Raw genomic sequence first — 12,546 nt, forward strand, 5'->3', positions numbered from 1 at the left:
AAATCCATAGTGTTTGCATGATGGGGAATTCTTTAATTTGAGTTTCTAGGAGGTACTGAAGGTTTAATTGGTGACATTATCTCAGGTAAAAACTCCATTACGCATGCCTCATTGGCTAATCCATATCCGTACACATAATGAGTGCAAGCACATGCAGAGATGAGCTGTTAGTCACCTCTGCAGTCATTTTTAATGAAAATGTAATTAAACACCAACCATTTGCACTTTATATTAACACAATTCTACTCCAGCATAATGCTTGGTAAATTTTTACATTAATACAATATGTCTGAACAGTGATCCTTAAATGAGAGAGGCTGTAAATAACCATTGTGCGTATTGCCACATTTCCAAGTTCATTTTTTCTATGGCTTCTCCTGCTGGAGCCAGAACCCAGCCAGTTAATTTGATTTAATTGCATTCACTGTGCATCCCAGGTGTGATTCAGTCCCACATTACATGGCTAGAATCAGAAGCAGCAGGACACAGGGACTCGAGGGCCGGGAGAAAACCACTGTACCTCACCACATTTTCTTTTTGCTGTGAAAAAATCTCCATGTTATTGTGCATGTGTCCGCGGCGCCGGAGTTGTGGTGCATTCGTTATTTTTCATATTTCCTGCGGGTTAATTGCAGGATGTGATTTCGATGTATTGTGCGTCTCTGTGGATGACGCAAGACTGGTGTTTGTGTTTGATTGTGCGTGCGCGTGTGTGCCCCGTTATTCCTGGCATAGGGACAGCCTGTGACTCTGAGATAATGGTCCTCGGTAGAGCGCACCAGTCGGACCAGAGCTGTATTGAGATGTGTGTTTGTGGATATGGAAGAGGGAGAGGGTGTTGTATGCAGTGCACATGCTATCTGCTATGGGAACGCTGTCGTACTATTCAATCAATACCCCAGCACACTCCTCCGCACCCAGGCTCACATGGGACCTCCCTGCTTTCATTAAGTAGGCCTGCTGCTCCTCTCTGCTGGGGCTGGGCGGGGGTGGGCTGCTCCTCCAGGAACCCGGGGAGACGGCTTTGTGAGAAATACAGAAAAGAGATGCAGTGTAAAAGAATCAAAGAGAGTGATCAATAAAAGCTGCTGCCAATTAACAAACACAAAACTATGGATTTAAAAATGAGTAAAATCGGTTGTGTTTCATACTTCTAAATCATACACGAGCTATGTTTTACATTCTACAAAATTGTATTTGAAATTTAATTATATTTTTGTGTGTTCTTTTCTTGTAATGTTTGAATTTTGAACATTTCTGACAGCAACAGAGCTAATCACAACACTAACATTTCAAACTCAATTTTGATACTAAGGAATTGACTCAATATTCGATAACTATTCTGATACCATGATTATAATTAAAAACACTCTTTCTTTAGACAACAGAATGTGATTTTCACTTTTTAAACAATATTACTTTCTTTTGCATTACCATGTGGCCTTATCTTTGAGATCCCTCAGTCGCCCAGGTAGGTTCCATAGAGGCCCATGGGCGTACCCTAGTGTATATAATACCTGCTTGATATCATTCTAAAACTTACAAAAATTTACAAAAGGTTCATTTCTGTCCTGCCAATATGGTTTTTTGGATTGATACTTACTCAAATGAGTATCTACTTTTGATCCTAGTTTTAGTATCAATTAGTATCAGATTTTCTAAACAGAGCAACCATATTTTTTTGTACTATTTGCTTTATTTTCTTGCTTATTTGCAGTATGCTGGTTTGACAGAGCAGAGAGTTTGCTAAACTGGGATGAAAATTTGGCAGAGACACATTGTTGTAGCCTGGATTTGATCTTGTAAACCACAGAGAGACGTGCACTGCAACCAACCAACTCTTGGATACTACTACTTACTCTACTACTACTACTACTACTACTACTACTACTACTACTACTACTACTACTACTACTACTACTACTACTACTACTACTACTACTACTACTACTACTACTACTACTACTACTACTACTACTACTACTACTACTACTACTACTACTACTACTACTACTACTACTACTACTACTACTACTACTACTACTACTACCACCACCACTACTACTACCACTACTACCATTACTACTGTTTACTCTTATTATTATTGTTACTACTACTTACTCTTACTGCTATTGCTGCTGCTGCTACTACTACTGCAACTGCAAGTACTCCAACAACTACTAACTGCAAACTACAATTTTATTGTGCACCTGAATAAAAGTCAACTACCTAAACTTCCCAAAGGAGCTAAACTCGGACCCTCTTGAACACAAACAAAACACTATCTTTCAGTACTAATGCTTTTACACGATGGCAGTGGAGGCAGACGCACATTCGCAGCTTGCAGTGAGCAGCAGAATAGTACAGAGTAGTCGGCCCTTCCAGGAGGTCTTCTTCCTCAGTGTGAGAACAGTAATGATCACACAGTTACTGCAGCCCTCCTCTTCATACTGTGCCCAAGACTTTCTCAGACCTCCTATATATACTTCTCTGATTCATAAGAAGCACCTGATTATGTTAAAGTACTAGGGGAGAGCTGCTATAGGAAGATGGACTCCCCAAGTTGAAACTGAACTTTTTTTTTTTATGTAATAACATCATTCAGGGCTTGGCAATAAGGAAGTCAGTATTGAAAAAACATTACTTTTTTCCTCTTATATTGACCAATCCCAGTTTTTGATTCAATTAAAGGTCTTGTATATAAACATGGATTCCAGTATTGATTTAATGAACAATACAGGCTTTAATTACTTGTTCTGATACAGCTCAAGAGCATTCTGAAAGCCATTCAGGAAAGGTTCATTTCTGTACTGTGAACATGACTTTTGTAGTATGGATACTTCAAAAGAGTGTCTAGATTTGATACTAGTTATAGTATTGATTTAGCATTGAGTTTTTGATACTTTACAACAAACAGCAAAACTGTCCAATCTCTTCTCTAAAGTCTGAACAGTCTGCTCAAAACCACACGCCTTTACTTACAGAGAAGGTTTTTTTTAGGGCAGCACAGTTATTTGTTACTGTTCAAATCAAAATTGCATTTTGTATGGATGCAATTAGCAAATCTGAAAGGCTGCAGTTTTTGAAGTACCACAATTTCTCTTCAGATATTGTGTCTTATTATCCATGAAAACTGTACAAAAATTACCTGAAATATAATTCTTGTGTTAGTTTGTCTGTTCATGTTTTTGTCAGTTCTTCTGGACACTTTTAAAATGTGAACTTTTAAAAGTGGGAATCCTATTATTAAAACTAAATGCCTTTCTAATCACAGTCAGAAAAATCGCAGTTTTTTGGCAATTTCACAATTTTTCCTAAGTTGTGCAGTGCATTGCAAGTGTTTGTAGATTTCTGGATTAAAGATGCCCAAGCTTATGATTTTCACTTAGAAAGGACTGACTTAAGCAAAATATTATTCATTCCTCAACCCTACATCGTTATTATTTTGGGCAGACCTTTATAAAGACGTTGTCAAGGATGAAAAAAAAACAACCCCAAAACAGCTTTGATCTGGCTCCTCCTACGTTGCCATGGCAGCCGATTGTGTTGGCATGTGCAAGCTTTGGCACTGCCCGCACCTCTGGCATCACAAAGCCCCAGGGAGCTTGGAGGCCGGAGTGTATAGAGCAAAATGAAAGAGCGTTTATAGAAGTGGATACAAAAATTAATCCATAAAAATGAGTCCTTACGACACCCTTATGCAGCTGTGTGCGTGTGAATAAGATTAACCTGTGTGTGCACGTACAGGTTATGTGTGTGTGTGATCGTGCACATGGTTGTGAACTGTGCACGAGTTTTGTCAGCCATGGGGCCACTTTCCCTCCCTGGCCAGACGGTGCTCACCACTGGACAGATGGCCAACACTCCGCCTCTCCTCCTCTTCCTCCTGGTGCCTTCATCTATCTCTCCTCTCCTCCTCTTCCTCTTGGTGCCTTCATCTATCTCTCCTCTCCATCCTCTTCCTCCACATCCCCCAAACTCCCATCACCTCAGGCCCACACTCCCAGCCTCCCAGCATCCCTCTCTCCCTCCACACCTCTGCCATAATAAATTCAACTTGTGTGAAGGCATTTGCATTTCACTTAAAATGCTTTCACTCTCTCTTAGTTACATCCTGCATTACCCCTAGACTTTTCCACAATCTCTTCTATTTCTGACGGCTTATAGTTTTCACATTAGAGTGATTGGAGAAGGCAGTGTCAAGCTTAACAGAGGCCCTCTCTACGAATATATAGCAACAAGATTATTCACAATCAAATCAAAATTAGAACGGTCACATATTCACCTTCCAGATTGCCATGGGCATCATGACTCTGGTTGTAATAAATTTTTATACAGACTAAACCTGTTTTTAAGTCTCCCAGAGAATCGGTGCATTGTTGACTTGTTTGTCATATGAATATTTTTTGCAAATATACCTACTTTATATAATATTTTTGCTGTGAAACACTTCACAAATTGTTAATTGAGACAAATGGGATTCCTGCATAACTAGAAGTGTGGTTTAGTAACGTTTAGAGCCAAAATTGGGTGACGTGTAATAAGGTCAGTAGTACATGGCAAAGGCTGCAATTGTTCATATAATAGTTAACATAATTACTAAAATATAAAATCTGGAAGAAATTATTAGATACAGGTTATGTCTGAAACAACTTTTAATCATTCAGTGTTTCTCAAACTGTGGTATGTGGACCACAGGTACACAGGGCCCTCTGAGTGTTTCATTTGGAGACAAATCGATCAATGTTATCAGCTAACAGTGGTAATAAATACCCTGTAGTTTTTTCATTTTAGACCTGTTTCGTTTTTAGAAAATCATGACCTGAGGAAGATCTACTGAGTAATACATTGTCACTTTATTCAGTGAATTTTGGGAGTAAGTGTGCAGATTTTATCTTGATTTTTGTGTTCATATTAGTAGCCTAGCACCAGTGACGTGTGCATATCTACACTTCTTATAATATAGTCTTATTTTAGATCATGTTTAGCCCTATTTTAGACCTGATTATGTCCGGGTTCAGATCTGGTGGTACTCAGAAACCCAATTAACTTTTTCATGCTGTGAACAGTTTGAGAGCTTCTGGCGTAATAGTTTTCTCATTTGCTGAATAAAAGTAAAAAGACTCTCAAATCAGTGAAAAGTCTCTCTCTATATGTTTTTTTCAATTTAAAGCAACCTGCACATTTCTGTCTCAAAAAGGAAGATGTTAATGTCTATAAATGAATTTGCTCAAAGCTGTAATGATAAAGTCACATAGCATTCCAAACAGCCATGTTATAAACTAAAATAATCCCAATTCAGGGTCTGTTCCTCCTTCAGACCTGTCCTACCTCTTTATTCCAGCCCTGTGCTCTCCTGTCCCCTCCAGCCAGGGCCTTCGGTGTCAGTTCTATTGGATCCTCAGCGTTATAATGTGATAATAAGGTGTGAAAATGGAGACACAATGGAGCAGTGTGGATTGGGCCGCCACAGCCCTCCACTGGTCCCCTCTCACACTGCCTGTCTGTTAACAGGACATGCACATTTGAGCGCGCTGCCAACACCAAATGAGATGTTCCACTCTGTCACATTCAAAACTTTATTATGGAAATTAAACCTAACAGAATTGTTGTAGTTTTCAGTGATTTCTCATTTCTTGTTTTTTCAGAAGTGCGCGCCTCGGAGAAAGAGCCCAAAGAGGGTGAGAGGGCGGAGGAGGGCGAAGAGGACCATGACGAAGATCGAGAGCATGATGACGATTTAGATGACGAGTCCATATTTACGTGTGACAACTGCCAGCAGGATTTCGACTGTCTGGCAGAGCTGACAGAGCACAGGACCAACCACTGCCCTGCTGGTAAGTCTATGTATGGAAGTGCCCTGGTCACAGAGCACAATAGTGTCACAAATTAACTCACCTGCTCCTATGCACTCCGCTGGGACGGGCCCACAGCACATTTACAAATGCTGCTGTTAGTTTAGTTGTAATTAATGAAAGCTCCACTGAACATGTGGCAGATGGTACCTACATATTAATCCAAAATGCAACACACAACAAACACATGTTTAGAGGGTCCAACTTAACAAGATGGAGTGTGTGCAGAGCATGGGAGGCATGAATATATGAGCCGAGCTGGGGCTTAATTAAAAGATATACATTAATATTATATAGTATTAGTCAAACTATTCTGTATTTCTATATTTAAATCGCACTGCATGATATTTATTGTGCTATTTTTTCAGATGTTTTCTTTAAATTTTTACTTCCACATCACTGCATCAAAATGATACATTCGGGCTGAACCATATGACAATATAAATTCTAATTTGACTCCTTAATGAGCTTCAGTCTATAAAATGCGATAGAATTCTAACTTTGAAAGATTTCTGAAGTTCAGAAAAAAGATTATTTGAGGTCACTTTACAAGGCGTGAGTAATTAAACTCATAAGAGGGCACACAATCATACTGTGCAATAGTTCACACAGTCAGTTTTGGGGCTACAACCAAAGTTTGTCTTAATCTTGTCCCTGTCTCCCTGTGAGACCTGCGACCCACGTTTTCTGAGCTACTACACAAAATTTCCTGAGATCTTTAATCACAGATGGCCAAACTTGTGCAGTGAATGTTTGGTCAATTTGCCTTCACAGCCAGCCCTTGAATTCAGTAAAGAAATTTTGGTATTGCAATCACTTTTTCAGTACTGCAATCATCAATATTAGAGTAGTTCTAAAAGTCTAGTGGCAAAACAAAACTACACAATTAGCACGATGTGGTGTTCAAACACAATTGCCAAAAACTAAACAGTATATTAGAAAAACAATCATTCTCCACAAAATGAAACCACATTGCTCCATATGTAATTACTTTGTTTAAATGTTTTTGAAATGGTCGGCGTTGCACTCTGACCCACTTCTCCCTGCTGCGTCACCCACAGCATCACCACATGGGCTGCTGTCATAGCTGGATATGCCCTGTGATTCCTGCGCAGGAGTCTGGGGAAAGCTACATGTTGCTGAACGAAAGGAGAGGACGGGGGGAGGATGGGAGGAGAGGAGGACAGGGGGAGGATGGAGGATGGAGGGAGTACACCAGAAAGAAAAGAAATGATAAAACATCATCCCCCTCGAGACGGAGCGGTTGAGATTGCAGAGTAATCCCACAGCTCTGCAGAGGGCTGGTGCTGCTTGTATGCGGATTCCTCCATGTACACTGGTGTTTATGGCCGAATATAATGGGACACTGTAGAGTAAGAAGTTAGTTTGGGACCATAACACTTTGGTTATTATTATGAAGGGGGGAGAATGCTAAATTAAAACACATGGACTAGAGAATCCTTTTATCTCTGGTCCTTGGCCCTCGGGAGTCAATCTGGAGGGGGGGCACACAACTGCACGCACTGCCTTAAGGGACTAAACACGTCACAACGCATCTGCATGAGAGATTGACTTGATGCATTTTGTAGTCCTATGGTGTACCTCGGTCCCCAAGCGGAATGTCGGCCATCTTAGATTTGGGGTGACACAAGAGAGACGTACTGCCAGAAGTAGATTGCTTAGAAAAGTTGACCAAGCTTTATTTGTTTATAATTTGCGGTGTATTTTCAAAACATGGTGAAAACTATGAATGATGTGTAATTGTGCTGAACTTGAAGGCTCATTATTTTTTCATCTTTTCCTCAGTATAGGGTAGGGCTGCAATGATTAAAGAGCCCATATAACACTTTTTTAAAGTCTATGTTATAATGCTGTTTTCTTATCACAGACATACCTGGTTACCTATATTTTGTTTCATTCACACATGGATAACATGCATATTTAGGCTGTGTTCTTTTCTCAAACAGAAAACAAACTATCCCACCTTGTGATGTCATGTGGTAATATAAGAAGTGCTCCACTGTGTTTTTAAACTCCATACACCTTCACTAGAATCATTTGGATCATTCAGCTCTGTAAGTGCCAATCTCTACTGAACAAAAGGTAAACAGAGCATTTTGAGCTTTGTAGATGTAGACAGAGTAATAATAAAGGGTTACTCAAACATGTGTGAATGAAACAAAATGCAACTGCAGGTATGTTTTTGAGGAGGTAACAACATTATAACATGGCTTATAGCTCACAAGAGTCTATTATGTGTATAATTGGCCCTTTAATTGAATAATTGTGACTAGTGATTATAAAGACATATTTTGATAACCATGATCATTAGCTGGACTGGACTTAATCATTTAGTTGACTACCTGGTTGATGTTGTCTTTGTTGACCAAAATGTGCATTAATTGCCAAAGTATTTCATTTAATTTATAAAGATTTATATGGGACAACAGCAGAAACGACAAGAAATGGAGTGAGTTACCTGAAGTTTTGAAAGTTAATCATCATGAGTTTAATTTGCATTTTCCATATAAATACATTGCTTCATAATACTTTTTTTCTGCATAAATAGTTGATTTTGCATGAACTCCAATGCACGTGCAGTTTTATGAGTGCAGTCTGAGTTAGATACATAGAGATATGTAATAGTTTTGAGAGCCTTTGCCATGCCCCGTTTTTAGTCGACTAATTGATCCGCAGTCTTTAGTCAACCAAGAATTTCTTTAGTTGACTACAGCCCTAACCTGGACTATAGACTCTAAAGCCAAAATAAATTCTGTAACAAAAACAATGGCATTATTAAAAATCCAAATCAAAATGTAAAAAAAAAATTAACAAATTCTCATTTTCGTGAGTTGCAGGCTGTAGCCCTAGTCCAGAGTGTGTAAATAACAGCCTGGAGAGAGGTGAAAACAAGACGTCACCTCATGTGTTGTCCAAAAAGTAGATTTATCTTAAACTGTTTTATTTGTAACCAGTACGACGGCTTGTATGGGGTCCTTCAGGTCTATAGTACACATAAATCTGCTGCGTACATTATGACCAGTAAAACACAGCTGGTTATAAGGCTTTACTCATGTCTTTCAGTTCCAGAGTAGGCCTGAAAATGATAATGATAATACTGAAACTACTCAAAAAAATTAAAATAAGTAAAAATAATGCAGCATAATCAAAGTAAACCATTAAACAGGCAGTATTAGCCGTAAAAGTATTCAAAATTCAACCCTGTACAGCTCAAATCTTATTGTATTATATCCAAAATCACAAAAATTGCCCCATTATTCTAAAGAATATGTACACATGATAAATACTGAACCCCAATGTACATCGTTCCACCTTTCATATTTTGAACGATAAGTCAATATGGTAATTATAGGCCTATTCCAAAGTTAACATACAGATAAAGGTGCACTATGTAACTTTTCTGGTAAAAGGCCAGCACCTGGTTGTGTGTCCATAGAGATATGCTAAGGAGATTGCTTTCCCAAGAATGTAAAAGTGCATGGCATTACATTTGGTTATTATTTAATTATAGATGTTTTTTTTTTTTTTTAATAAATCAGTAGGTTGAAAAATAGGGATTCTACTCTATGCGCGCTCACCTCTCCACGATTGGACCTGTAAATTGTCTTCTAAATTTTTTAATATTGTCAGTTTAATATCATACTGTGAAAAATTCCAGGCACCCATAAAGTTGCACAGTGCACCTTTTAGGAAACACATATCAATTCATATAGTAAAAATATAGGCTAATAATACCACAAATTACTACTCGAAGCTACGGGTCCCCAGTGTATTATTGTTTTGAGGCAATAACATGTGATATTTACAGTAAGTATGCAGTATTTGTGACAGTTAATTTTAATTAGGCCCGAGCCCCGACAGGGCGTAGGGCCTATTGCTTCCGCTAAGCGGAGCGAATGGGGAGCGACGTGCGCATGTCCGAATGCAACAAGACGACATGCAACATTGTCCACGGTCGCCCCCGGCACGAACAGCAGTATCCCAGTAACCCACGCCCAAGACCTGAGCCTTATTTACTACTGCTAAAATGAATGGAAGTCAATGGAAGGCCATGGGTGACCTCGACGAGATGGCGAATGACGAGCGCGTCAGTGCCCGTCACTCACCAATGACCCCACGGTGACGTGCTCGTCAGCGCCCCCAAATGACTCAAAAATGCATTAGGGAATACGAATGACACAAAAAAAAATTAGCATGTACAATCATGAAATTTGACACAGAAGTCGATCATGTCAAGACAAAGAATAAATATTATTACACCAACACCGTGCGCTCCACTAGGGGGCAGCAATATTGGCTGAAAGTTTGCTAAGCTTTTACGAACTCCTCCGAGGGCGTTCACCCGAACGAGCTCAAATTTGGTTCAAATTATCTCAAGACGTGGAACATCAAAAGTTATTCAAATGCTTCACACACGTCTTACGATCTCTGAACAGTGAAGCAACAAAAAATGCACACAATTTTGGAGATTTACAAATTGCTCCCATTTGCTCAAACGAACTCTGATTTCAATGAAATTTGAAACAGTTGTTAAACTCTCTGCCCTAAAGATACTTAATGTGAAAATTATTAATTTGGCGCATTAGCGCCCCCTATAGATTGAAACAAAATATAATATGGAAGAAAATTATTTGTTCCCGTTCAAAAATTTCTGAAATTTTGCACAAAATTCCATTTTGGCATCCTTATCCAAAAGTCAATGTCATATTTTTTATGGCGTTGCCATAGCGATGGCATAAACTCTCCATTGGTAAAATCTACAAATTCTATGGCACAAAACTTTGGCCGATTCCACTCAAATTTGAATCGTTGATTGACACCCCGACCCTGAACACATTTATATAAGAAAATCTCAGATGGGCGCAATAGCGTCCCCCTAGGGAAATTGCATGGTAGTGCAAACATTTACTTTGTTGTAGACATATAAAATTTGGTACACAGATTCATGACATGGTCTTGATCAAAAAAGTCAATGATGACCCCATGCCATTTCCCATCGTGTTGCCATGGCGACAGGCCAAACATCTGCCCTTGCCAATAGGCCCGACAAAAACTTTGGCGTAGCCAAACCAAATTTGGTACACAGATGCATCATGGGAATAGGAACAAAAAAGTATATTACGCGGTTGCTAGGCAACCAACAGGAAGTCGGCCATATTGGATTGATCGTGCGACCTGTCCTCGTACTTGAACGAACTCGTCCTTGGGCGTTTGACCCAGACAGAATCATTCTGTATCATCTAGACAAGTGGGACATTAAAAGTTGTTAAAAGCTTTTTAAAAGGTCACACGGTGTTGCTGTGGCAACGGTGCTAATTTCAGGTTTGTTTTTGGGGCTCACCATCAAACTTCAACGAGTGATAATTTGCACAAACTTTGGCCGATTTCACTCAGATTTTAATCATGAGTTCACACCTCAACCCTGAACAGATTGATGTAAGAAAATACAAAAATGGGTGCAATAGCGCCCCCTGGAAAATTTGTATGTAAAAATAAGGTTTTATTTGTCACAGATATACAAAATTTGGTATCCACATTTGCGACATGGTCTCGATTAAAAAACTCAATGATTCTCACACCCCATTTACATTGTGTTGCCATGGCAACAAGCCAAAATTGTATCCTTGCCAATGGGACGTCCTTACACAAACGTTGGCGTAGCCAAACCAAATTTGGTATCCACATGCATCATGGCAATAAGAACAAAAATTTAGATTGTGTTATTATGGCCACGCCCCCCGACAAACCAGAAGGCGGCCATATTGGATTGAAATTTGAGTCCGCATTTTCGTTGACTTTGCATTTGAACGAACTCCTCTGAAGGCGCTTCACCCACAGGGCTGAAAATCACCGTACATCATCTAGAGAAGTGGAACATCTAAAGTTAGCTGATTTTTTTTTGATAACTGTCACGGTTTACGTGCGGCGAAGCTGCAAAATTTGGTCAAAGTTTTGGCGAATTTCAAGGTGACATTATTTGCTCCTGTTCGCACTGACTTAGTCCGATCGTGCTGAAATTTGAATCACTAATGCATGATCTCAGTCTGAATATAATACACTATAAAACATATGAAAAAACTCTATAGCGCCCCCTACCATACACAATAAATGTCAACATTATCAGATCTGCACCAAATTTGGCAATTAAATTCTATGTGTCATTACAAGTAAAAAAGTATATTATGGACATGATGAAATTTTCACTGTTGGCCAGCAGGGGCGCAAAGACTCAAAAATTTGGCGCCTATGGGAGACGTCCTGGTCAACATTGTCGTAGAGAAAGGAAATTCGGTACACACATTCGTCATGTGAAGACAAACAAAAAATGTTATTATGGCCATGCCCCCTGACAAACCAGAAGGCAGTCATCTTGGATTAAATTTTCAGTGCGCATTTTCGTTGACGTTGCATTTGAACGCACTCCTCTGAAGGCGCTTCACCCACAGGGCTGAAAATCACGTAAATCATCTAGAGAAGTGGAACATCTAACGTTATCCAATTCATGTTGATAACTGTCACGGTTTACGTGTGGCGAAGCCGCAAATTTTGGTCAAAATTTCACCTAATTTCAAGGTGACATTATTTGCTCCGGTTCGCACAGACTTAGTCCGATCGTGCTGAAATTTGAATCACTAATGTGTGATCTCAGTCTGAATATAATACACTATAA

At 39.4% G+C, this 12,546-nt stretch overlaps 1 protein-coding gene across 2 annotated transcripts in view; it reads left to right on the top strand.

Moving 5' to 3' along the window:
- The window catches only part of znf423 (zinc finger protein 423), a 140,443-nt gene that overhangs the window by 25,353 nt on the left and 102,544 nt on the right, over nucleotides 1-12,546 (top strand). Inside the window, exon 3 of one of the 2 annotated variants that reach the window (XM_055155832.1) lies at nucleotides 5,649-5,837. In XM_055155832.1, coding sequence (XP_055011807.1) covers nucleotides 5,649-5,837 — 189 coding nt within the window. The remainder of the gene's footprint in view (nucleotides 1-5,648; nucleotides 5,838-12,546) is intronic. The other variant, XM_055155833.1, reaches the window with a different exon arrangement.

Source organism: Boleophthalmus pectinirostris, unplaced genomic scaffold (genome assembly GCF_026225935.1).
Source record: "Boleophthalmus pectinirostris isolate CB_2022bp ecotype Guang Dong unplaced genomic scaffold, ASM2622593v1 HiC_scaffold_2, whole genome shotgun sequence".
In the NCBI taxonomy this organism is placed as follows: domain Eukaryota; kingdom Metazoa; phylum Chordata; class Actinopteri; order Gobiiformes; family Gobiidae; genus Boleophthalmus; species Boleophthalmus pectinirostris.